Source organism: Micromys minutus (assembly GCF_963924665.1).
Source record: "Micromys minutus genome assembly, chromosome: 24".
Lineage (NCBI taxonomy): Eukaryota > Metazoa > Chordata > Mammalia > Rodentia > Muridae > Micromys > Micromys minutus.
This window is the reverse complement of record NC_137959.1, coordinates 36,776,746-36,804,491: the sequence shown is the minus strand read 5'-3', so window position 1 is coordinate 36,804,491 and position 27,746 is coordinate 36,776,746. Positions and strand designations below refer to the sequence as shown.

The 27,746-nt window shown below is 41.6% G+C and overlaps 1 protein-coding gene across 1 annotated transcript in view; it reads right to left on the bottom strand.

Annotated features, from left to right (window-relative positions):
• The window catches only part of VAT1L (vesicle amine transport 1 like), a 152,792-nt gene that overhangs the window by 112,757 nt on the left and 12,289 nt on the right, over positions 1–27,746 (bottom strand). The window contains exons 2-3 of the mRNA XM_080936675.1: positions 14,307–14,436; positions 8,295–8,510 (exon numbers count right to left, since the gene is read on the bottom strand). Of these exons, the coding sequence (XP_080792801.1) occupies positions 8,295–8,510; positions 14,307–14,436 (346 nt within the window). The remainder of the gene's footprint in view (positions 1–8,294; positions 8,511–14,306; positions 14,437–27,746) is intronic.

Here is a 27,746-nt window from a genome sequence, read left to right as displayed (position 1 = left end):
ATTTGGTCATATTTATCGCAGCAACAGAAAGCAAGACAAGACAGATGGGGAGAGGTTGGTGGAGATAAGAAATGTCCTGTTGTCTGGGATTCTTTAACCAAAGGCATATGCCCTCCACTTCTCATAAAAGCCCAACCCACCTCCATTTCTAGTAAAGCTCCTCCTAAATTTGCTTCTCACAAAGGTCTTCTGCTTCCTGTTAACCCATAATCCTTAGAGTGCCAGCCCTGCCATGAAGAAGTGGCTTCCTGGTTCTACATCCTGCTCTCTCCCAGGCCTGTTCTCTGTTATAAGCATTCATGTTAGCATGCATCTCCTTCCGAGCCCACAACAAAGCTATCTATGGGATCATTTGATTTGTGTGTCTGCTTTTGATTTATGGGACTTCTCCTTGGAAGGGGAGAATCTGCTTTATTCCTTGTTCAATTTCTAGTGCATAAATCAACGTCTTGAACGAAGTGAATGTGTGCGATCTGTGTACTGGATTGTATGAGTGAATGGATGAATGCCGGGGTGTGGAAAGGACAGTGTGTCAGAGACGAACTTGTTATCACTCAGATTGTCGGCTTGAGTAGTCGTGTCAGTGCTCATGCCTTTCTTGATTAATCACGGTTTTGTTTCCAATGAAATTCTCCATTAAGCAGAAATCTCTCTACTCCCTGGTTGCTGGGACATGATCTCTGCTGTACCATACACCCCCCCCCCCCGCATCACAACATGCTGAGATCTTTAGAAAGACCAGCTTTACACTATTGAAAAGAATCCCATATCAAAACTGACTCTTGCTGAGATGATTAGTGTCAACTGTCAACTTGCCAGAATCTAGAGGGGGACAGACCTCTGGGTCTAACTATGAGAGATTATCTTGATTGGATCAACTGAGGCAGCAAAACTTGTTCACTGTGGGTGGCACCACAATCTAGCTAGCATCCTGGACTGTATACATGGAGAAAGGGAGCTGACAATACTGTAAACCAGTCATACTGTTTCCTGATTGTGGATATGAGGTTACCTGTTGCTTCCATCTTCTCCTGCTATGACCTTTTCACCACGATTTACACTACCCTTGAACTCTGGCTCAAAAACCCTCTCTTTCCCATAAGTTGCTTTTGCCTCTCTATTTTTTTTTTTTTTTTTTTTTTTTTTTTTTTTTTTTTTTTTGTTATCAGAACAATGAGAAAAGAAACAGAAGTGTTACCCTACACACCTAAATTTAACACATGATGCTAAAGAATCACGAATCCGTCATTCAGAGGGGACCACCAGTGTTGGGAATGTGGGATGATTTACTGGGTACTTATGGTGTTTCAGTAGAGACTCCTCATTCCATTTTGAGACTGCTTCTTTTCAAAGGCCTGAATGATACTTGGAGATACCTCATTCATACTGAATGATGTGGATTCATTGAGCTGTAGCCAAGTAGCTGAAAGTTTTTTCCCTTTCCAAGTTGACCATGGACAGATCAGCTTTTCACAGCCTGCTTCTCTCATATTCTCTCTGTCTCTCTGTCTCTGTTTCTCTGTTGGTCTCTTTCTCTCTGTCTCTCTCACTATTTTTGTGTCTTCTCTTTTATCCCCTTCTCTTCTTCCTCCTCCCTCTCTTTTTCATCTTTCTCTTCTTCCTCCTCCTCCCAATGTCTCAGCAGGGAGGCCATGCATAAAGCGTCATTCACTTCTAGAAAGAGTTGCAGATGCTTCATTCTGATTTGCAACTAAAGCCAGAATTGATGGAGACCTAGTTATTTTCTCTAAAGCATTCTTTTGTTAGGGGGAAATGAGAGAGTGCTGTAGCAGGACTGGAGAAAATACATAGGCTGTGAAAATCCATTGACCTTAGCCAAGAATCCCCCTAGATGAAATAGTCTACTTTCCCTTGCCCCTTTAAATTAGAATCGTTTTAGATTTTTTTTAAAGAGGTAGAAAACAGAATATAGAGCCTTTCACCATGCTTTCCTTAATGGGAATGCTTTCCACTAGAGGGTACATTCACCTGAACTAGGGAATAAATATCACATTAACTAAACTGCAGAATTTCTTTGAATTTCACCAGTTTTCCATTTAGGCTATTCTCTCCACCCCAGAAGCTAGGGCACCATATTGCATGACACTGATCAAAGCACCTTAGCTTACAACCCCCCCCCCATCTGTTATTTAGAGAAATCAGGGCAGGAACTTAGTCAATAACCTGCAGTCAGGAAAAGAAGCAAAGGCTGTGTTACAGGTTCCCTCAGTCTGATTTCTTATGCCATCCAGACCCTCTTCCCTGGGAATGACGCTGTGCCCAGTGGGATGGTCCCTTCCACATCACCCATGAAGAAAATCCTCCCCCCTCCAGATGTGTTCATGGGCCAGTATGATAAGGACGATTCTTCATTCGTGATTCCCTCTTCTGGAACCTATCTAGCACCAACACATGTATCCTGTCTTCTTTTGTCCCCTCTCATATGTGAATGCTTCTGAGGTGCTACTTGCCTTATTTATTTTCCTTCTCCTGTCAGGTGTGAGGGGTACTGGTCAGAAATGCTGAAGGCATCCCTTTGATCTGAGCTTGTATGATGCTTTGCGATTAAACTATACATTTGAGTAGAGGCGAGGTGTCATATCTTTAAAAGTATGATACGAGAGCAAGCCTTTGTTTGCATCCGATATCTGCCAGAAAGGCTCAGTTACCCAGCCATGTGCATTCCTGGTACTGTGAACAGAAAGATGAGCCTCTCTGTATCTGTTCTTCCCTCCACCCCTTCCAAATCTCCATTCTGTCACCAGCCTTGCTTTTTCTCTCTCTTCCTCTGTCCTTACCTCTTCATCTCCCTCCCTTTCTCTGAAGAATTAATGGGTTCTATATCAGGCATAATTTTAACCCCATTTTCTCCTTTATATGTGATGTTATAAGGCAGACGATGGCATTTTCACTTTATAGATTTTTAAATTGCTTACAATCATGTAGCTATTGGAAGACAAATCTGATTGTTGGATTTATGGTTTTTGATCCATGCTTTTAACTTTAGCAAAAGCTTAGACTACGAAAGACTGCTCTGGAGAAACCATTTGAAAGCAAAACTTTATGGCTATAAGGCTTCTCCTGTAGCATTCACAAAAGGAATTACCTAGACGTGGACTGCTGTATGGGTTCTCAGAGGAGGTGACATTTGAATCATGGAGGAAGATAATTCTGGAAAGAAGAAATAGGATGTGAGAAAGCGCAGGTGTGCTCTGAGAACAGTGAGCAGGTCAACACGGCTGAAAGTTAGGGGAGGGAGATGTTAATCTGGCACCATCTTATCCTAGACTCCTTTACTGAGGAGCTCTGTAAAGGTCAGAGGTCAGCCCATCTCATCTCCTTTTCTCTTTGATGCTAGAGGCAAGGTGGCTGAGCATCAGGAGCACAAATCACAGGGTCGAGAGGATGGGTGGGCATTATGACTTGGACATGGGGACCCCTATCATTCTCTATCCATCTGCTCCTATATCTGTCGAGCAGAGATGGCGCTCACTGCCCTGGGATCACTGCTTAGATATGAGGGGGAAAAATCCAAAGTAGAGAACAAGTCTATGCAAATGGCTTCCCAGTGGACATGGCTTGACCATGCCATGTACAGAACTGGAGCACACCCCGAGTCACAATGCCTGAACCCAGAGCTTCATCAGCTCTGGAATGGGGTTGGAACATGCCCATACAGTTCCTGACAGGAGTTCCACACCATTGCTTATTCTGTTACTCTTACTTAAGGGCTCATGAACCAATTTTTCTTTTTACCAGTTTCTCAAGATTTGATTAGGGGCATTACCATCTCCAGCCATCTGGCCATTCTATAGTCAGAGGAAATTGATGTATCCAAGGTTTTGATGAAGCAGTGGCTCCATTTGGGCCACTCCAGTGACCACACATCCTGCTCTGGTCTGAATTATTTCCCGATGTCCAATTATAGTTCTGAAAATTGCAGCTTAAGTTTGTATTCTTTATGAGCTATCTATTTACAAAATTTCCACCCTAAACTTTACTGCAAAGCTGACAGAAATCTTGGCACTATGAAGACTTATATTTTACAGAAACTCAATTTAGGTGGTTTTATCCTAGTGAGGATTAATCTTTACTACCACACCAATATAAGCCAGAATATGTATACTTAAATTATGGTCTCACAACTTTTTAAATGTCTATACTTATTCCTGAAAATCAACTAAATAATGTTATATGTATGTATGTGTGTGTGTGAGTTTATATGTGTCTATATGTGTGTATGTGTGTGTATGTATGTATGTGTGTGTGTGTCTGTGTGTGTGTGTATGTACATATGTGTGCATCCATGTGGAGGCCAGAAGTCATTCCTCAGGAATGCTTACTGACTTGAAATTTACCAAGTAAATTTGGTGGACTGGCTGCCACCAAATGTCCTTGTCTTTGCCTCCTTGGCTTCATATTTTTTGTGCAGGTTCTTAGAGATCAAACTAGTGTCTACATGCTCACGTGGTGATCACTTTACTGACAGCCATTTTCCCTAAGTCCTAAGTAAGTGGAAACATTAAAACAAATGGCCCATGTTCTCCCAACATTCTGGGTTGCAGAGTGGAGAATAGGTTTAGAATCATCCAGAGAAGGGTACAAATTGTATCTCCTCTGTTGTTTCATGTGCTTTTCTTAAGTCACAGTGGGATTTCCACTGTGAGCAGCAGTCCAGGAAAAATGGCCTCTGTGACACATTACTACACAGGAACTCCAAAAACATGTCTTTCTTATATTATACCTCAGAAATCTCACATCTGAAATGGATTTCACTCAGCTGAAACCACAATGTTAGTAGTTTCCTTCTGTGGGCTCAAGATTCTGTGTCTCTCCCAGCATCGAGAGGCCATCCGCTCTCTTTGGCTCATAGCCCCACTGTCCTGACTCTTCAGCTTCTCTCTTCTAGCTTCAAAAGCTCTTGGGATTAAATAGGGATCAGCCACAATTAGATAATTTCTCCATCTCAAGTTCTGACCTTAATCATATCTATAAAATTCCCTTTGGTATGTAAGGAAATGCATTCAAAGGGACCAGGGACTCGAGTATCTTCAGGGGCCATTATCCTGTCTATCACAGCAACTGTACACAGGGTGGCGTGGACAGTGGCAGGAAATACCTTAGTTCTTCTCCAATGGTGTCACAGATAATGCAAGTACACTTGCCCTGAGGGGGCTCCATGACCATCTGTAGAGTCACCAGACATTGTCTTAGGAGAAATCTGGCTCTAAATTGGAGGAATTACTTATTTCCCCAGTGTGGGTACAGGTAGTCTGGGACTTCCTTAGGCCAGTCTTCATTTCTGCAAGACACTGCCACCCCTGCCCAGCATGCATGACTGTCTGTGTATCTACATCCTCAGTCCACACTCTTTCCTTTAATGGTGACCTTGAATTGCACCACTAAGTCTATCAATTTGGTTTGGGAGAAATGGCCTTTAAAGGGCCTCCCTCAGGAGAGACAGCAAGCCCAACAATACCTTTAAATCTTTCCAAAGATAAAGCCAGACTGCATCTTCTTGGTACTCACATTTTGACTCTCACTGAATTTTATTTTACTTCAATGTCATTAGATAGTCTTGGTGGTACAGCATCAGCAGAGTTCATGGAAACACAGCATGTCCTGATGAAGCTCTAGACAAGATTCCCATGGCGTTTCCACATACATTCATTATGAGAAATCACAGGAGAACAACCATATAGTCTCCAAACCAGTATTTCTCTGTATAATGGGTTGGGTTGCGTTAAATGAACTAGCTTTCTTACATCAATGGTCCTCTCCCTTATCACCAGCTATGATGAGACCAAGAGAGAAAACTGTTGTCCATCTCAAACAAAGCTTTAAACAGGCCAGCCTGTGTTGTGCCCATTAACTTATTTTCCTTCTCCCAGTGACCCTTTCTCTAATCTCTTCACCTCTTTCTCATCTTAGTTATTGTTGGTAATATCTGCAATCTCAGAATGAGGCAGAGTAATTATGGTGAGTTCCCAAGATTTTCTTTTCCTATATGAGGAATATAATCTTGATATGTGCCTATTTGTTTCTCAGTGTGGAAAGAAAGAGGAAAAAATATTCAGTACTGCTCTATGCAAATGGGATGTTCTAGTTTGCTTTCTGTTGCTGTGATAAAACATTCCAACCAAAGGTAGTGTGGTAAGAAGAGGTTAGTTTGGATTACAACTTCAGGTGACAGCTTACTGTCTAAGGAAGCTATGGAAGAAACTCAAGGCAGGAACCTCGAAAGAGGAACTGAAGAGAGACCACATGGGAACGAATGCTGCTTAGTTGCTTGCTCAGTCCATGAGAACAGTCATCTCAGCAGTCCCAACCTGAAGGCCCTGAGGATTTCTGGAGACCTATTGGTCTTTGGTTGCCATTGGAATCCTAAGAAATTGGTTCTACTACCATTGAAAGAATGTTGCAGCAATAAGATAGATGGACTTTCCAGCAAGACTACAGGCAAGAAGGTAGAAAGCAAGATGCATCTTCCCTGTCTTTTTTTTTTTTTTAAATCTTGGTTGCTTTTGGAAGATTCTGACCATATTTAGTGTGGCCTTCCTGATTAAAATAGTCTGATCAAGAAAGTCCCAGTAATAGCCAGGAGCTAGTATTTTAGTTGACCTCAGAACCAATCAAAATTTTCAAGTGAGTGGAATGAACGATGGTTCATACAGCCCTTGCCTGGACTGAAGTCAGCATCACCATACAGATGGGCGCTTCTGCTGGCAACATGAGAACATTCCCACACTGTGTATGCAGAACACACTGAGACCATAAATGCCAACTTTCTAAACAGCCTGCTTGCTCTTAGATTTCTGGAACAGAAATCTATCTTGTTTTCAGGGGGCATTTAGTTTTATTCCATTTCTACTAGTGGCCAAAAGAAATCAGTAAATCTGTGAGTGAGATTAAAGATCTGTTCTTAAGACACTCTGAAATTTCACACCCTTGATTTTTGGATGTGAGGCTATAGAAATGACATTCTACATGTGAGTAAATGTAGAAATGACTTTCATGGGATGGAAAAACTACTCGTGCTATACAAGCATGAGGATCTGGGATCCATCTTCAGCATCTGTGGTGGTTTCGATAACCCCAGTAATGGTCAGCCAACCTGGGTAAATTGCAAGCATCAGGTTCAGTGATAGACTTTGTTTAAAAAAATAAGGTGAGGAATGACTGAGGAAGACACTTTATGCCCCAGCATCTCTCTAAAACACACACACACACACACACACACACACACACACGAGAGAGAGAGAGAGAGAGAGAGAGAGAGAGAGAGAGAGAGAGAGAGAGAGAGAGAGAGAGAGAGAGGAAAATTTTCTTAACACTTCATAAAATTCTGGTAATCAACCAAAGCAAGGGTTTTTATTTTAAATCAATATTAACAATTTTACAATTAAAGTATCTGAGATAGATTCAATCATAAGATTTCATCTCAGAGATCACCAGACTCACACTTTAGAAACTTCTCAAATTCCTTTAGATCATACCTACTCTTCTGTAATCTATGCATCCATAGATTCTAGAGCATGGTGTGTGCTTAATGAATATTTGTTGAGTTAGTAATGCTGCCTACTCTCAGAAAGATGAAAGTTTCAGCCAAACCTCAGTAGAACATGCCAAGCCAAGATTTGTCCACATGAAGACATACAGTATGCATTGGACATAAACACCAAGACAAACTGAAATCAGAGAAGGAAAACACATTATTCCTAAACTATAGAGCAGATAATTTGATTTCCTTCATTGCCCCACATGTCAAAGATACTTCTGAGAGCTTGCACATAGAATACTCCTATGTATGATACTCTCCTGGGTGACCTAAGGGTCATGTGCCATTCTCAGTGTAACAGGTTAATTTCTGTCCTCACTTTCTCCATTTAGCCAAATATACTAGAGCACAGGTGCATTAGAATGTTACGAGAACCATGTCAAATGCTGCAGATAATTGAAAAAGGTAATATCCACAATTTTGGCCTCTTAACATTTAGTAGGTATCTTGTAATGTTCAACACAACACTTCATTATCAGTGTCTCTCTACAAAAGCCATGCCTGAGACCACTGTGACATCACATGACATTCTGAGACCACTCTAAACCCGAGAGAGGTCATCTTTGAAACTTAACACCACTGTAATAATCTATAAAGGCAATTCGTGTGAGTGCCACCACTATTGTAAACCATTACTTCCAATGACCACGACTCACATAAGAACTACATTGTCTATTGCAACTACATTGGTACCATCATGACCTTGAAGAAACCGAACCACAAGCAGCAAACTTACCACCCCACCGCCGGCTGAGTGCACAAGAACAGACATCCCTTCACGGAGGTTGGCAATCTCAAAGAGCATCATGTAGGCAGTGACAAAGTTCATGGGGAACGCAGCGGCCTCCGAGAAACTCATGTCATCTGGGATCTTGTAGACAAACTCCACTGGAGTGCAGACCACCTCAGCCCAAGCATTGTAGTTGACAAATGCCATGACACGGTCTCCAATCTGGGAATAAAGAAATACAAGCTTAAATGGGGTTCTGAGGAAGAGGGCCAGATGCACCAGGAGCTGTCCATGGTATAGAACGCACAGAACATTTCTCTTACATACTATGCACAGACTGTTTCTCCCAATGTGTGAGTTTGGTAGAAATCCTAATAATTTTTGTATTTGTTCTTTGATGAAACAGACTCTTTTGTATACATCTGCAGTAAAAACTCAAGCAAAGTGCTATAAGTAATATGATTATGTACTGAGCCATTGAGAGCCCTGGGTCTCTGGATCTAGAGATCTGGAGCTACCTACCCATCTGCTCTGCTATTGTTTCTCTCACAGCCACAAATTTGGGGAGAGTCATTCTGTTACTAGAATAATTCTCCTTCTTCCTTCTCCTCTTCCTCCTCTTGTTCCTCCTTCTCTTCCTCTACCTCTTCCCTTATTTCTCCATCTCAAACCATCTCATCTTTAGGATGGCCTAAAACTTGCTATATGCCCGAGGATGACTTTGAACTCTGATTCTCCCGTTTCCACCTTCTGAGAGGTGAGACTGTAGGCATGTACTGGAAGGTCTGGTTTTTATATAGTGCTGAGGACTGCGCATCAGTACCTCCTGCACACTAGATAAGCATTCTATTAACGACGCTATACTTTTGTCTTCTGTCACTAGACTTCTGAAGACTGTCTAGGTGTGAGCAGAGACTGAGCTGTATTGGTAACCTGATAAAATAAACGATGATACCGTCCTTCCTCTCTCTTTGCCATCTGCTTGCACCCTGTGCCCTTCCTTTAAGGCTTTTATTAGCCCTCACATCCCCTGAACTTATACCCTGGCTTGGAAGCTGTCTTCTCGAGAAGCTCTTCTATTTGCACATTTGATTGTAACAGAAACAAATTAACATTTACTGCACAAAATTAATTATATACTATATACTAAACTCTAATTTCATATTACATCGGTTATTTAGTCTCCATGAGAGCTTTCTGTGGTATTAGTCTCACTATGCACACGTTGAAACTGAGGGTACATTCTATCCCTGGCCTGAGGTCATAGAGACAAAGGACTGTTTGTCAAATAACTTTTTGTAACATTACATACAATATTCTCCTGCCATGATTGTTCATTTAAGCCCCTTCTCAGTCTTAAGTTCCAAGAACGGGCAATAGAATGGTGAATGAATTACAACTCACTTTTCAGCTGTTTATATTGTCTGAAAAACTGAAGGTGGCAAACACTTTGTGTGGCAGGAATTAGAGGTAATTCTATCTGGAAGGAATATCTTAGAAAATCAGCTCATAGGCTGAAGGCACGAGAGAATGGGGGTGTTTCAGACATTGCTCCAAAAAAAAAAAGATCATGTTTTCCTGTATGAAAGGGTTGAAGTAGTCCAAGAGATTCCATAGGAGTCTGCTGCCCAAGACCAGACAACTCTATTTATTGCAGATAAGTTGGCTATAACCTCAGTTTGTGAATTCCACAGTGTCTATAACGACTTACCTATGTGCTCTGGCACCTATCAGACCTGGATTAAGAGGAGCTCAATTAGATATGTAATGGGAACTATAGGGGTGAGAACCACATTTACAATGTTCCTCACATCTCTGTGCCAGAATCAATTTTTCCCTGCAGGAGCTGGAATAACTCAATTCAGGAGAGATATATGAGTCACCTAATTCTGGTAGGTTTACCATCAATAGGAACAATGTGGAGCAGGTCCGTTTGCTCAGAAAGAGCAATTAATCACCGCAGTGATCTGATGGCTGGATACAGAAGAGTATCTGAAACTTTCATCTTTCCTTTTTCTCGGGAGATCTGGCTTAGACACAAATGGGTTCTCCTGTCTCTGACTCCTCTCTGGTCTTGACAGTGAGAGATGCTTGATCAAACTTATCTGTGGCTCTGGTTCAAACTTGCCATCTTTCCCCCTCCTTCTCTCAAGTCTGTAAGTACTCCCAGACTCACTGGGTACTGGATAGAAGTTCTCCACTTCAGTGAACATATTTTAGGTTTCAAGTTTAAGCATAAATATATTTGACAGTTTTTTGGGTGGCTTCTGGAATTAGAATCTGATGGATATTAACGTTTCCTTCCCATGAAGCCAAACTTATCATATTCATGAGTACCTCCTCATCCTAATTCCTAGATGCTTTTGCTCTTTTCCAACTAATGGATTAAAATCTTCCAAGGGCCATGAAGCCCAGGTTCTATCATCCCCTTCCCCGTGAGTGACATATCATGCATTGCCAATGTCAAGGTACCTCCTCACTCAGATGTCATAAAATCTCTCTCTCTCTCTCGGTGGATGATGAGAACATCAGATACCCCAGGCTGGTGGCACTTCCCTGAGCACTGAGGACAGGACTAGGAGTCCAGAACACTCTCATTTCTTTGTTTTTCAAGCCTAGAAAGATGCCCTACCAATCTAGTTCATTGTGTTTGTGTCCAACGAGATCCCAGGATTATTGATCCTCACGGACAGAAAGCTTGGTAGAGGAGAGATCTGTATAAACAAACAGGCATGAACTGGACAAGAGAAATCAGGCTTCGGGTGAAACAGGAGAACAGCACTGGATGGGAACAGTAATAAGCAACGTTTACTGGATGTGTGGCATGAGAAGGCGGTTTCCTAAAGGCTTCGTGTGGTTTGACGCATGCAAGCATTGCTGAGCCCCACAAAGGCACCGGTAACCACTGCACTATCAATAGCTGGCCTATCCCAACACTGTGAAAATGGGAGGAAAAGAACAATCTTCCTAAAATGACAAGTTCTTTTATTTTTTTAAAGTGGCACATCATTATTAAAGATAAATGGGAGCAGCAGAAGAAACACTAACAGTTTGTATGAGTCACCAAGTGCTAGATAAATGAAAACATTCTGGGGTTTGGAACATCATCTCTCTATATTACAGCTTTCAAATGAAACAGGGTTGCTGCAGTCAATGTCAACTCCTGAGAGTTAACGGCTTTCCTGAAGAAATGGTTCAGTTTTTACATATTTTTCTTATAACTGATGCTACTGTTCCACCCTCCCCCATTGCTTAGTGTTTGCTTTTTAACCTTATCCAGCAGCAGCAGCAACTCCTTTAAGATGGGTTCATCATGACCCCTGTGTACAAGTGAATGGCCGTTCATATACGCATTTAAAGGAAGCCAAAGAAATATCGAATCACTGCCAAAGGTCAAGGAGCCTGAGCAGCGTCATGACTGGCAACCTGGTGCTTCACCTCCAGACACTAATAAGTAACCCACTGTTCTATGAAGAAAACACACTGCGTACAATGAGAACATACACAACAGGGGAGTCAATGATGCTGGACTGAAAGGAACGAAGGCACTTTCCTCATCTTTGAAATGGACACAGCGCTCATGAAGCAACATAGATTCAGTGCACCTAGCACAGTATGGAAACCAAGAGAAGAGCAATACACGGACCTGTTTTACAAACGATAAACTGGAATAGATGCCCAGTGACAAAACTGAGAGAGAAAAGAAAGGCCACCCCACGGGCAGTGACTCTGGCTAATGTTGTCTTCAATGTAACCATTTGGACCAGATCACAAAGAGAGCCCAGCGCTGGCTTCTTCTTTATGGAATTGTGAAAATGGAGACATATATTCAGTACCCCAGAGTAGCTGATGACCTCTAGTGTCCACATGGAAGGAAATGAGTTGAGTGTCTAGATGTGCTTCATGGTGGAAGTGTATGACCTCTATCAGAGTTCTCTCTCTCTCAATATCAGTATATCATTCATATGTTTACTTTATTCTCAAAATCACAAGCATAGCTAGACAATAGGATTAGCATACACATACTCACATACCTGTAACATATGTATGCCTATTTATCCAATGACTTGATTCTAGTAAGAAAACTAGAATCAGCCCTGAAACCATGAGCCCACATCAGTCCTTTACTGATGGCCTCTGGCAGCAACTTTTCAATCTTTAGCTATCATCGATCACATTGAGTGCCATCAACCATGTCGCCGCATGGGATTCCATCTCCAACATTAAGAATCTTAAGTCGGAACCACACTTGAGGGTATTAGGATTGGTTTTCTCCCACATCACACTCTGAATGGAAACATGCAGGGGTCCTTTTTAAAAAATATATACTCAGCTGAAAATCACTGGCAGAAGAGAGGGGCTGACACAAAGGCTTGATCTTATTGTCAATCCGGAGCTAACTAGAAGATAAGCTATATTTAGAGAACGAACACATCTAATTGAGAATGTTAAGTTATCCCTCTAAATCAAGACCAATAACATTTCTGGTAACTGATATTTATTCACTGCTCATGACCAACAGAGCAAGCAGACTGAGATGTCCCTTTGGGGCCATGTGGGAGAGGGAAGAACAAACAGGTCCATGTAGACGCAGCATTTCCAGGGAGAGATGTGTGCCTTGGTGAAAATATCTACTAGGAACAACGAAAGTAAAGTTGTATTTAAAAATCAAAAGCTCATTTTTTTCTTCTTTTCTGGGCTATTCTTCTCCTACGTTATTTGGAAATCATTGACAGAAACATCGGTGAAGGGATGAAGCTTCCCGGTGCTCATGGCCATGAATTTGGGACATTTGGTATTTTCAGGTAGAGCAAAGTTCCATCTGGGGAGAGGATGAGCTGCAGGTTGAAGGTCAAGTTGGAAGAAGCTTTGGCATAGGATTTTGTAGGGTTCACCTTCATCTCCTCCTCCTTTGCATGTATTTCTGTGGTACTGGGGGTGAGGGTGGGAACATGGGTAACGGCTATGAGACTATAAGAAGGGTCAAATGTCTTTGGTGACCCGAATCCGAGATCAGCTTTCTTCCTTTTAACCTCACAAAGAACTGCTACACCTTGTGAACCTAAGGGAATAGTAAAATCCTTTACTCTCTCTCTCTCTCTCTCTCTCTCTCTCTCTCTCTCTCTCTCTCTCTCTCTCTCTCTCTCTGTGTGTGTGTGTGTGTGTGTGTGTGTGTGTTTAGAGGACACTGTGTAGTTCTCGCCTTCAACTAGGTGTGTTGTGGGGATGGAATGCAAATCCTCAGGCTTGGTGGCAAGCACCTTTAGCCAACAGCTATCTGGTTAGCCTCAGTGTTTCAGGTTTTATAGATTAAATTGCATTTGGTTTTTAGGAAAAGCCATCCATGTGTTCTTTTTCTTTTCTTTTTCTTTTTCAAAACTAAGTGTTTTATTGTAGAGAATTTTGTATGTGTATGAAAGCAGAAAAATGGAATAAACCACTCACCCGTTGGCCTCTTCAATTCAGCACCAATTATACCTGATTATCAGGGAAAGATATTCTTTGACTTAAGGTATCATATTTTGTAATTTAAAGTCCTGCTCTATCCATTCCTAAAATAGTTCAGAATTTGTAAATGAGAACTTAAAAGGTATCAACTAATGCTTTAAGGAACCACATTATAAAACAAGTAACTTCCCTTATTTTTGTGTTTTGTAGTTGGTTAGATGGTGGGAAATAGCAGCTGTAACTGGGACAAGAGGATATGCACTTAGCTACGATCAAATAGTCTTAATAGGTATATTAAGTAATTATGAATAAAGAATATAGCAACACTTGTCAGGCCTACTTCCCCAAACTTTTGCCAAGAGCAACCAAGACAATATATGAAAAAGAAAAAAAAAAAAAAAAGCCATGAGATTTTATTTGGAAAGTCCTATCATGCAAATATAGTTAATATTACCACATAACAAAATGACAAAATAAAACATGGCTGCTGTTATCTGAAATATGCCTTCACAGTTTTACTGCCTCACGGGCTCTAGATGATGACTTTTGAAGTCAGACTTAAAACTTTACCTCGTATCCTTTTACGCTGTCCCCCAGAGCTTCGACAATCCCAGAGCACTCAAATCCTGGCACCAGGGGTGTCTTCGGAGGGTTGTCAATGTTCCCCTGCCGCACCATCAGGTCAATGAAGTTCAAGCCACTGCAAACAGAAAGCATTACGATATTCAAAATGAGACTCACTCTAAATAAACACTGCTCTGCGTTTTCTTCCCTCCCCCTGCCTCCCCCCTTCCCTCCTCCTTTCCTCTCCTTCCCTTTGTAAAAAAAAAAAAAAATCCTACTTGCCAAAGTGTCCCTAATAGTAATGCCACTTAGCTAGATATCAGCAATAAAACAAAATTCAATTATCTCTGTGTGGATAAGTAATGCTTTCCTGGCAGTGAAGATGGTTGCAGCTCACTCTCTAATTCAGCCCCTTTATCCTCCCTCAGACTTTGTTCACTCTTAGTCTGAAAACACATATTGACTAGATAGGTCATTAAACATTCCAGCACTTAATCAAAGGCTTAAAAAACATACTAGGGAGTGGTTAGAAGCAGACGCCTCGAAAGCAGCCAGATGTAATGGCTACCAGTCTATCCATGAGACAGAAAGAGAAAGGGCACCCAATTTAAAGGGCTCAAGACAACCAACCATCTCTCCTCAATCACTACACACATTTACGCCAACACTGTGTATAAACAGCATCCACAGTAATAAAGGGAGCCATTGAAAGGCTGCACTATTTCCTACAGGAAGAAAGTAGCTCAAAGAAGGGACATCAAAAGTTGTCCCCAAGGATCTGTGAATATAGAATCTAAGTCATATCTGCATGAGAGAAGTTACAGGGTATTTTCTGTTAATTCATTACTTCTAAAATGAGACAGTTATGAAAATTATGTCTAAGTCATTGCCACAGGAAATCACATGCTCAATTTCACGGATGCCATCCATGCACCCAATAGCTTTGTGTTTTAGATCTATTCTTAGAGCTGCATTTAACTTCATTTGCTAACCAAATGAAAGAATACATCTTGTTGAAAATGATACCTTTTATCAAGGGATACAGTTCTTATGAGCTTCTTTTTATTCATTAGCCACCATCTGAGAAAACAAACTGTTCCATCCAACAACCCAAGATCCGTTAGCACCTGGCCAGCAAAATGACTTGAACTATGATGAGCAAGGTGAGGCCACTTTCAAACCAAAATCCATCTAATTTTACCAGTGTCCCCTGCCCTTGTGCATGGGTCTCATTCATACAGGAAGAAGGAAGTCAAAGTCATCCTTGAAGGATGGGTTGGAAGTTAACGCTTTCTTGAGGCTCCCCTGATCATGAGCCAGGTGAGTTCCCCATCTCGCCTCAGATGATGCAGATCTCGTAAGGGGCCCTTTGGGAAGCATATGTATGCTTGGAGAAATGTATTTGTTTCTATAGTACCTGGCATACAATGGTCCCACAGTCACACCATAAAGCAGATGCTCAAGTAACATCTGTGGAACAAGCGAATTGTCATGGATATGTAAAAGTTTACACTTCTAGCTTGAAGACTAGTTTCTTTTGCAAACTCCAGCATAATGGAAACACGTTTAAAATGGACCTTCAGATTTCCTACTTTGATGGTTAATAACCATTCCTGTCATTTGTTTTTTAAACCAAAACGTTCTCCAGCCATAAGTCCTGGCTCTTAAGGAGCCGGGGAGATGGAGTTAAAGTCTCAAGTTTACTACTCATAACCACATAACCTTTGAATAAAACAAGAACTTGGCTTTCCTGTCCTCAGTCTCCTTCTCTGCAACGCAAGGATTGGGCAGCACCCAGTTTACCATCTTGTTGTAAAAATTAATGAAGTGTGAAGTCCTGGGACATGGAGCCAGTTCCCAAGAGACACTGGTTCAGAGCACAGGGCTTTAAGAAGGTAAGAAGGATGTAAACATTTTAGGAAGCCTCATCCCCACCTTTTAAAATACAAGAGGGAATGTGCTAAAAATGGTTTCAGAGCTGACACAGGACAATATCAGCTGTGTACAAACTTCACTTCTATGAAAAGAACCATTGTCCAAAGTGTCCCTGTAGAACAGTAAAAAGAATTTCTGTCTCCAACCAAGCACTTCATCTCACCCCACGCATAGTTCAGCTCACTGCTTCCCTTTGTGCAGCAACTAACGGGTTTTCTGAGACCCTGATAGAGAGATGCCAGGAAATAATCACTCAGCCATTCTGGAAACACAGATGCCCCTTCATGCTAGATGCCTGTTCACAGCTTAGGAGGGTTGTCTTCAGTCACCTTCGACATGAAGTGGGTGTGGTGGCTGTGAATTGAGAACCTAACTAATGAACTCTCAGAAGGACTAAGACAGACTGTTCTTACAGTAAAATATTCAGTGACTCCATCAGGTCATGGGAAATGCCACTATTTTTCAGGTGTCAGATTTGTGGTTGGGACCATACTGAGTATTTTCATTTTATTATTTTAAACTCAATGATATTGATGCGAGTAATGAATTGTGGTACCCATTTCCAAAGAAACCAGAGACATACATGTTAAGTCAGTATTATCTTTAAAAAACATGGAAGAATTTGACATCAAGCAGAATATAAACTTGAGTCCTTACAGAATATAGTGCACTATGCATGCATGTGGTACACGTCTCTCTCTCTCTCTCTCTCTCTCTCTCTCTCTCTCTCTCTCTCTCTCTCTCCCTCCCTCCCTCCCTCCCTCCCTCATTCCCTCTCTCTCTCTCTCTCTCTCTCTCTCTCTCTCTCTCTCTCTCTCTCTCTCTGTGTGTGTGTGTGTAGTGTATGTATGTGTGTACATGCCTACCTACATGGAGGCTAAAGGACACTGGGTGGCCACCTCTATGCCACTCTAAGTTATATCCTTGAGTCAGAGTCTCTCTCTAAATTCTAATCTAGGCTGGCAGCCAGCAAGTTGCAGCTTGCTGCCCCTTCTTCCCTCTGTCCTGAGGTCACACTTATGTATGATACCATGCCTGATTTGAATTCAGGTTCTTGAACTTATAGAACAAATTTTCTTATCCTCCTCGCCATCTCTCCAGCCTTCTGAATATGCTCCCCCTTCGTGGAAATGTGTCCACCCACCATGCTGGGTGACATGGCATTCCCAAGGGTGACATCTGTAACTCCTTGCCTTCTACTTGTCAGGTGCTGAGTGTGCCAAAGGGCATCCAATATTGTAGGAGTGGCCAAAGAGTGGCTGTTCCCAATTCAAGCAGGAACTACTCTTTTTCTAAAGAAAAAATATTATTTTATTCTTAATTATGTATATGTGTTTATGTCTTCATTAGAGTATGCTCACAAGCGGCAGGCACCTGATTAATGAGTCTGGAGGCGTGAGAACTCCCTGATGTTAGAGTTACAGGCAGTTGTAAACCACCTAATGTGGGTGTTTGGAATTAAATGGGGGTGCCCATAAGAGTACTGTACTATCTTAACTGATCTATCATCACATGCATGTCTAATGTCAATGGAGGCAGACTGTAGGTACAGATGGTTGTGAGCTATCATGTGGGTGCTGGGAATCTAACCTGAGTCCTCTATAAGAGCAGCAAGTGTTCTTAACTACAGAGTCATTTCTCCAGCCTTGGGGAGCCATGTTTACTATGAGCAAATATATTACCCCAACAAACAGCTGCTTCCCAAAAGTGGAGAAGTGGGGCCATTCTGAAGAGAGCAACTTGATGTCCCACTATGCAACCTGTCTTCAGAGTTCCTTGTCATTCACGAATTTTCCTACTGGGATCTCTTTACTTGAATCCCCTGTGTGATGTTGGACACATAAAACCAGAAACTACACACTAAGCAAGTATTATTCCCAACCACCCATTGAAACATTAATTATTTTTTTCAGACAAAGCCATGTTGTTTAGAACTATGAAAACACAAGCCATTGCACTTGGTGCTTTTATTTTCCATGGCTACAAGACAAAGCAGGGGCCAATCAAGCCACACAGCTTTGTAATTACTGTTTCCAGTACTCTTGGAGGTAACCTGATTTTTCCCTGGACACTCTTGCAGGGGAGTTGTTAAGGACTAGGCATAATCACCCAGGTGCACATGGGGGCTGGGGTGGTAGTGGAGAAAATCTCTAGATGACTTTCTTACTGAATTTTTTTTTCTTAATTGAAGAACAATTTATTTTGACTCTCAGTCTGAGGATATCTATGGTCCATTATAAGCTAGAAAGTATGGTAGAGTTTGTGGATGTGCAAGGATGTGGCAGGGACTCTTCACATCTCTTACTTGAGTTGTAGAGTACACCTTTCAAGCATGAGATGTCATTGCAGAATAGTGGTTGAAGAAACGTTCTGATATAATCCTATCTTTAAAAACTTGTATAATTTTAATACAGTTAATAATAACATATTTAATATAATCAGCATAACAAACATATATGTTACATATTAAATACATGTAAATGTTAAATATATATTTATATAATATACATTGTATGTGTAGACCATTGTTTTTCCTCCCACACTAAATTGCTAGTCAGAAATTAGGTATAATGATCCATTACTGATGCATAGTATCCTGAGGGCTGGAGACAGTAGTGTGAAGAAGGTATCCTAAAGAATTGTGATCATAAGAGGGGGTTCTAAAGTTATAATAGAAAATATGGACATTCCTTTTAGATAATATTGCCTTACATTTACCTGGCATAGCGGAGCTCACAGTAAGTTTTCATGCAAGTTTTTTTAAACTCTACAACAGTTCCAGAAAAGCAAAACATTTATGTATCATCTCCCCCATCAAATAGATATACCTGCTGAGAATCACATGGAGAAATGTGTGTAGTGTGTGGCAGAGCTGAGACTTAACAAAAGCCCTCAGATTCCCTTCTTATTTTATTGCCCAAGACACTGAAATGAAAGACAAAACAAGGGCATGGAAGTCAAGACTCTCGGATTCAGAGGCAAGAGGACTAAGAGGCAACTATGATGAAAATGTGGGTAAGTATGTAGGTTCTAGATCTTTCACTGCATGTGCATGGCGGATCATCACAGTTCTCCTGATGGCCCTTTAGTCCATGGTTTCTACTTAAAATAAATAAAATCAAAGCCCAGGGAGACAGGGAGAGACACTCTGGCCATGAAAAAGATACAGACTTATAGAAGTTAGCCTTCCTTGGCCTCTATAATTTTTATTTTGTTTAGTGAGCCATGTCACCTAGGAAGTCTTTGGAGAGGTAGGGAGAGATGTCACACTGTCCACATCATGTGATCAGCATCAGCAATCATTGCTCTCATAATGAAGACACTACCTGTGAGTACTGGAGTAGGGACCATTTTATTCTCCCTGTACAAAAGGAAAGTGAGACCATGTGGGGATCCAGTGCCCCATACAAGGCTGTATTATAGGACCCAGATAAGCACACACATCCTTTCTCTGTGACTTCTGAGCTGGGATTTTAACCACTAAATCAGCATCTTGTTATTCACAAACCACAGGACTGCTTTGCCCTCTCATCTCTTGGCAATTTTGTGATAAGCTATCTTTTTTAAATGCTAAGTTTTCATATGTTAACAATCTTAAGAAAGATACAAGTTGTTAAGTTTGGTATTCCTTAAAAGGTATCACTAAAGAAATAATGAACCAGTCAGCCCAGTCATGGTGTAATTGTTTCCCAGTTTGAAAGGGTTGACATGAAGGAACTGTTGGGCTTTTGCCAGCCCTGAGCATAGGGTCCAAACAATGTTGTCATTAAGATAAACGGTGAAAACACTTCTTGAATCAACATTTACATAGACATAGATCACAAAATCTCCACCCTGAATGTATTCTCATCAGAAACCACAGTGTCTTCTACCACCGGGGCATCTTATCTTAACTTCTTAGTCTTAAGAGTTTTAGAAATCTCAATTATACTTAAATCTTATATTTTTTACAACTATTTACAAATGTACTTATCTGTGTTTGAAGGTGCAAATACATGTCATGGCACATGTGTATATGGTACATAAATATCTGTGTATGCTCTTGTGATCAGAGGTGAGGAGTCAACCTTGGTACACAATTCTTCAGGGGTGGTTTGCTTATTTTCGGAGGCAGTATTTCTCCCTGGTACTGAGACTCACTATTCAGCTAGGCTGGCCCATTAGCAAGCATCAGGCATATTTTCCTGGGTCCTTCTGTATGGAGTAGGGATTGAATCCAGGTCCTCGTGCTTATCAGCAAACAGCTTATCAACTGAGTTCTCTTCCCAGCCCTGTTTTGAATTTTTGATTGCATAATAGAATTCCCATGAAAGCTTGTTAAGGTAGCTTGTTGGTCCCCACCTGTGACTCATTAGGCCAAGTTTCCAAGCAATGCTGCCAGGCAGTGAAAAATGCTTGGAGCATCACTAATACAACTTTCTGAGCTAATAATTCAAGACCTTGTTGGAATGAGATAGGGTTAAGACTAACTAGATGGTCATTAGATAGCTATGAAAATTTACCAGGACAGTTGAGGTTTCGGACCTTGGTCCAGAAGATTATATTTAGCCTTGTTAGATGTGGTCTTATTAGATTAGCTTTATTTGTCTAATTTGTCTGTCTCTTTCTTGGATCCCAATTCTTTGATCTAAAACCTTGGCTTGCCTTCATGAACTTCTGATCTCTGAACATGTCGTCACCAAGGCATTATACCTATGTCCAAATTGCTGCTAAAAAGAAAGTATTAGATTGGTTGTCACATCTCTGCTAATGATATTTATTAAAAAGCCAACAAGAGAGGTTGTAATGGGAATGTAAAATATAAACTGTATCTGGAAGATCCTCAACTCATGGTATCTCCTGATTCTGTGAAATAGCTTCAAGACACCATGGGCTCCTGTGCAGTGGGTATTCAGGGAAGAGACTGAGATCCCCTTAGCTGTGGTTGGTAGCAGTCAGTGCTCTCTCCCATTGCAGCATGGCCAAGTAACCCAGATTCTGTATCTTTGAATACATGGCAAGACCCCGGTAAGTCTTTTCTCCCTGTAAGCATGAATATTCTGCCACAGAGCAGAGGGTCTTTAGCTTAAGTGTTATAGATTGAATTTAAAATGTGCCCCTACAGAGTCATGCTTTGAATGTTTGTTTCCTCCCTAATGTTGCTAATTGGAAGTCTGTGGAAATTCTAAGATACAGGACAGAAGGAAATAAATAGGGACAGGCCCTCACTCTCTGTTTTCTGGCTTGTTTCAATGTGAACAACCTGCTTCATGCTCCTCGAACCATAAACTAAGCTGACTTGCCTTCCTTGCCATGTTGAATTGTAACACTTCAAAAAGGAGAGTCAAAAGACTTTTTGTCAGACATCATGGTCACGGTGGCATGAAAGTAACAAATATGCCAGGCAATCCCCATTGCCATAAGGGCTGCAAAGGCACCTTCCCATGCAGAGGGATGTTCAAGAAGGAACTGGGGTTCTTACAAACAGACTTCTCTGAAGATGGAACCCAGGGAGAAACCCGATTCATTAATGGCTAGTAAATATGATAGTTATGAGGCACTTACTGCATCCTAGGCTAAGTGACTTATACATATGGTATCATTTACTTTATACAATGCCCATAATAATGCTAAGAGATAACGCTGTTGTCCCAATTTTACAAAGAACAAAATGGGGGGGGGGGGACACACTGAGGTTCACAGTACCAAGATGGGGTTGTATGAATCCAAAATCTCCCTACTTACTTCCTTTGGAAAATATTACCCAGCATTCCCTGTTACAAAGACTGACCCTCTTCATTCAGCCTACTGAGCACCTGATGTTTACCAATCACTATGCCAGGTCTTGGAAGCCCAGAGCTCACACATTTGAAATCCTCATAGGAGTAAATTCCTGAAAGTTCACTACCATATGATGAGAAGAAAAAGTTTATAGAACGTTGAAGCAGAACACTTGTTGGCTACTAGCAATGTGCTGAGATAGAAGGTAGCAAGGGAGTCAAAACACTGACACCCAAAAGGTTTTATCAAATCAATGTTCCGGAGATCCTCTGCTATCCCCGAGGATTGTATTTAAATCCTTCACTTTAATTTTCTTCTTTCTACATGAGCTTGACTCCCTTGGGCACTGGGCATTCCACTGGTCATAGTGTTGCTACGGCTCAAATGTCAATGGTGCTTGTGATACAGAACTGGTCTCACAGGGCAGCTGCTCCCTAAGTGTGAGCTGCTTCTACCACCACATAACACAAAGAGGGTATCAACGGTCAAGTTTGCTCAGAAACAGGCTCTAAGATTGAGATTTATGTGCATTCTAACAGTAAGTACTCTAGGAAACGATGCTTGAATCATTGCAAGGGATGTTGGTTGGGCAGAAGAAAGGGTGGTTTCTGATGTAATCATATAGAGGTATCTGAGTCCATGAAAACTTCTGTCCTCTTAGCAGTTCTTAGTCAAGACAGGGCAAGTAGGCTTTATATTTTGTACTGAGTAGTCATGAGTTGAGAGCTACAGGGGGGGTGATGGAGGGAGGGAGAGAATGCTATTAATTGATGCTGGATAAAGGGGGTCTCTTTGGCTGAAATTGATTCTTTAGAAGGGGATGGGCTATAAGTTGTTAGTAGCAATAATACCTAGTAGCAGGATGAATAAAGCAATATCCCAACATATGTTGCAATCCACTACAAGAACAGTGGTGAAATATCCACTTTTAAGCATTTTATTCCCTCATGCTCATGGAACAGTTATTGCTTGTGAATATTTAAGAAATCCTTTTTTTTTTTTTTTTTTTTTTTTTTTTGTGGGCCTGGAGAGGGAAGGTCTTGTGCATCCTAACAACTAATTATATAAAACGTGAAATTAGGATAAGACCATTGATTAAAGATGTGAAATAGTAAGAGAAAAGGAAAATGAGGAATCAAGGAGATCAAAGGACAAAGAATGGGGGCAGAAGGGAGGGTGAAGAAAACAAAGGGCTCATCAGGCAGGGCCACCAAAATACTCACAGGATTTGCATATTTCTTGGCATAAAAGTCAGAATTAAATGATATCTGAGTGCTTCCTGTATGCCTGCAGGAAGCTGAGATCACAGACTGTTGTAGAACAGGTGGCATCAGAGAAAAACCCCTTCAAATTCCAAGTGGAACATCATCTACCAATTAGGAGAGTGACCAAACAAATCTGATATGAGGCTCTGAGCAAGCAGAAACAGCCAGAGAATGATGGACCACTCATTATTCTGGTCTTGTTTCGCTGATACGTTCATCAAAGCACTTACCTGCAATCTAAGTAGGGTTAAGAAGCTAATGTCTGACTCATTTAATTCCCTCACAACTATAGTTTTGTTATCTGTTTGTTACTCCCAGCTAGTAGCATGTGCATGCCCAGGAAAATAGGTACTGATTGATCTCAGAAAAATCTTGTTCATATTTTTTCTTTCTTCCTTGGCTTTTTAAGCACCCACCTTGACATCTCAAGACTGTGAAAACAATTTGCTCCCGGAGGGAATATTACATGCAAAGCAGGGACACTTCGGATGTAACTCTGAAAGAGTAACTTACATGAGGGACATCCAGAACTGTCCTGAGTGAGTCACAGTATGGAGGAGACCCACGTTCAATCAGAGGATGGGAAGACTCTGTGTTTTAGATGGCCCCGCCCCCTTCTTCTTAACTTTTCTCGACCACAGTCCCCCTGGAGAATAGATCCATATAACTCTGCCTACCTTTTCTAACCACAATTAAGTAAACAAGCTTTTACATCCATATGGTGCATAAGGAATTCCCTGATCCATCTGATGTTTCTTTGTAGCTTACTATTTTCTTATTAAGTAGACAATGGGGCTGTCGCCCCACCCAGATCACTTTCTCTATAACAAAAACAGTGATGATGGATGCCATTAGGGAAGGATATTGCTGTATGAGTTCTTTATTGCTCCTGTGTCTGGGGAAAGAACTACATTCAGATCATCTGTCTAAATTAGTATTCAAGACACACTCCACTGGCATTTTCACCATGTGATAAAATAGCCAAAGAGACATATTGAGAATGTAAATACCCAGAGCCAGTTTTCAACAGACAGAGAAAAGCATGGCACCAATAAGCTCTCTTTGATGCCAAGACTAACATTTTGATTTTGGCAACTTGGAGTTATTTTATCTACTCAACCCATGGGAGAGGCAGGAGGTATTTGTTCCTATGACACTTGCTGAAAAGGTTAACATCTCTATGCTCCAGGTTGTGTGCTGACCAAGGCGTGAGCCCCAGAAGGGTTCTTGGTGGCAGTTGCTTGTATAAAACATCCATTCTTATCCAATTTAGATTCAACAGACCCTCTGTGTTTTGGGGGTTGGCTTGGCAATGATGCTACAACACTGACAGTGACATCTGTGCCTCCCAGGAGTTCAGAGCTCAGCAAATAAATGACTACACAGCGTGACAATTCCACAAGAGGCTGCTATACAAGGCTCATAGCTAGCATGGAGAAAGTACTGATTAACTTGTCTCATTGAGACTGGGTGCTCCTCAAAGGAAAGAATTGGATGGACGTGTTTTTATATTCATTCTCCAAACCCTCCGGCATTAACCCACCTCTCCATAGAGAAGAAAAGGGTTCAAGAGTAACCCCAGCTTGATTCCTTGATAAAGCTATGAAGGGCACTGGAGTCCCAAATAGAAACAGTCCACTGTTGCTATAGTAGGACAGTTATTACCCAGGACATTGCTGCTGATTAACCAGATGTATCAGAAAAGCTATTGTTTTACTAGGACAAATGGAGAGAGGGAAAGACTAGCACAGAGATGTCTGTGTCATCCTAAGGTAATGGTCTAGGTAGCCACGGGACACACATATATAGATACCAAACACTTAAAATGTGGTCATTGTGACTGAATACAGTACCCACTTTTATGGTTGATGTGACCAAAGACCCAACATAAGTTAGGAGAAGGAATGTTTAATTTTGGCTCACATTTATAGATACTCAGTCCCTAGTCAATCACTCCATTGAGTCTGGGTGTGTTGTGAAACAGGCTAGCATGGCGGTCCGTAGGTTCACTTCACAGTACACAGGAAGCAGGGCACCAAGGAACTGGGGACCAAACATAATGTCCAAGAGGCCCCTCTTTCTCCATCTAGGTTCCATCCATTAGAACTTCCAAAAAAAAAAAAAATCCCAAAATAGTGCCAGCAGTTAAGGACCAAATGCTCAACACATGAGCCTATGTGTGTATGTTTATGTGTATGGGCTATTTCAAATCCAAACCATAGCATTAAGGAACCGAACTTCAAGTGTTGTTTCATTAATATTTAAGTGTCATTAGCTTCAAAAGGAGATGGTAGCAGGATCATGATGCTTCTACCTTCCCCATAGATAATTATCAACTCCAGAAGTCTGTCTTTGAAACATGCTTAGTACAGGGCACATCAAAGGCTGGCAAACAGTGATTTTTCCATTGGAGACTCAAACAAGAAACCATCCAAGAGTTTTGAGCTTTTCCCTTCTCTTTCTTTCACCTTATCCCCCTCCCCCACACACACACCCAACTCTGCCTGGGTGTCAGCTTAGGCTGTACACATGTGTAACAGGGAGAGGGAGAACCAGGTAAATCAAAGACTTGCTGGATTGAAGTGTGTTGGGAAGAGCAAAGATTCACCTCTGGAAAGTGGAAGGAGAAAGGTAAGCAAAGATACATATAAAGGACCAGAACGCAAGGACAGAGTTGAGAATCTGACAGAGGAGCCAGGGAGGTGGCTCAGTTGGTAAAGAGCTTGCTGCTCAGACATGAGTGCCTCTCTCAGATCCCTAGCACCCATGTGGAGAACTGAGCATGGCTAGCTACCCATACAGCACTGGGGAGGTGGACAGGAGTGGCATGAGGCTTGCTGCTTAGTCAGTCTAGCTGAACTGTGGAGCTCTAGGCTCAATAAGAGAGCCTGTCTCAAAACAAAGGAATGAATAAATGAATGTATGAATGAATGAATGAATAAGGTAGAGAGCAAAAGAGGAAGACATTATGCAAAGCTCTGATATCCATATCAGACATGGATACACACACACACACACACACACACACACACACACACATACACACACACACACATACAGAGGGGAGGTAGGAGGAGGAAGGGAGGTAGGGTAGAAGGGAGGGAAGAGAACGGAGATATTCTGAAGAAAGCAGGAGGCATTTGAGGGTGTCAACAGAAAAATACTATTTTCCAGCCCTTTCTCAAGCTCCTTTCTCTAATGGATCCCAAGTTCTTGTTTTCTAGAGGATGCTGGGTTGATAGAGCTTTTTCATTATGTTTCATTTGATAACTACCCAGGAGAGAACAAGCCCAGCTAGGCTGAAGAACAGAAAAAAAAGAATGTGACTAGGGAGGTAATAGCAATCTTGCTCAAAGAAGGAAACAAGTGCCACTGGCTGAGGACCCAGGCCTTGTAGCTTGGGGGAGGGAGGAGGGTGACAATGGACTTTGCTATTTAGGTCCTCTTGTCCCAGAGGTGCTGGCTGTCTCCCAGGTCAGATCAAGAAGGTCCGTCAAACTGATGCTGCTGTTTCTGGAAGCAGAAGGTTACAGCAATGCTTGCATGAGGCATTCTCCAGTTCCGACTGCAAGGCTGAGTCAGAGTGTATGACAAACCCCCCAATGGAACAATTTTAGTGAGTTTTGCTGGGAGGATAAAAAGAATCCAATTACAAAATCACTCAGACCAATCATAAGAACGGTGGGCTTAATAACCCTCCATTAGCTGACTGAACTACGGTAGCACAGATAAATGAAAAAGCAATTCTCTTTGATCCTATGCAAGGCCTGGGTTTTATTTTTCCCCCTCCCACCAAAGACGACAAGGAATAACTGTTCTGGGAGGAAAGAGGGAGCTATGGAGAATGTAGTGAGAGTCTCACAAGAGTTCATACAAATGTCTGCATGGGACGGGCACTGCCCAATATGCATTAATTTCCTTGAAAAACAACTGTATCCTCTAAGGAGGAGAAAAAAAAGGGGGGGGGGAGGAGGTGGGAGAATCTAGGCGTGGATGGAGAGACAGCTATAATGTATCAATGTGGGCCTGGCTCAAATCTAAGCTCTGTCTTCTATCTGGGTGGTTATTGTTTACTTCTTTAGTGGCGCTGAGGTTCAAACTCCGGGTTTTGCACACGCTGAGAAAACATTCTACCATTGACCTAAGCTACATCCTTACCTCAGATCTTGATCAAATTAACTCACCTCTCTGATTCCATTTCTTCATCTGGTATATTAGATATGGCTTCATGAATCCTAGAATAGTGCCCATAGCACAAAAGAAGGCTTCCATGAGGGTTATTATGATATGAACAATGGAATGATGATGATGATGATGATGATGATGATGATGATGATGATGATGATGATTATAAAGGAAATGATAACATCCCTATGTTATCTTCAAACCTTGAGAATATGACTCTAGGTACAGGGGACACAACATATATAATATGGATGCTTCAAGGGTGATGGAGGCCAAAAGATGGACAGAAAGGGGTCATAAT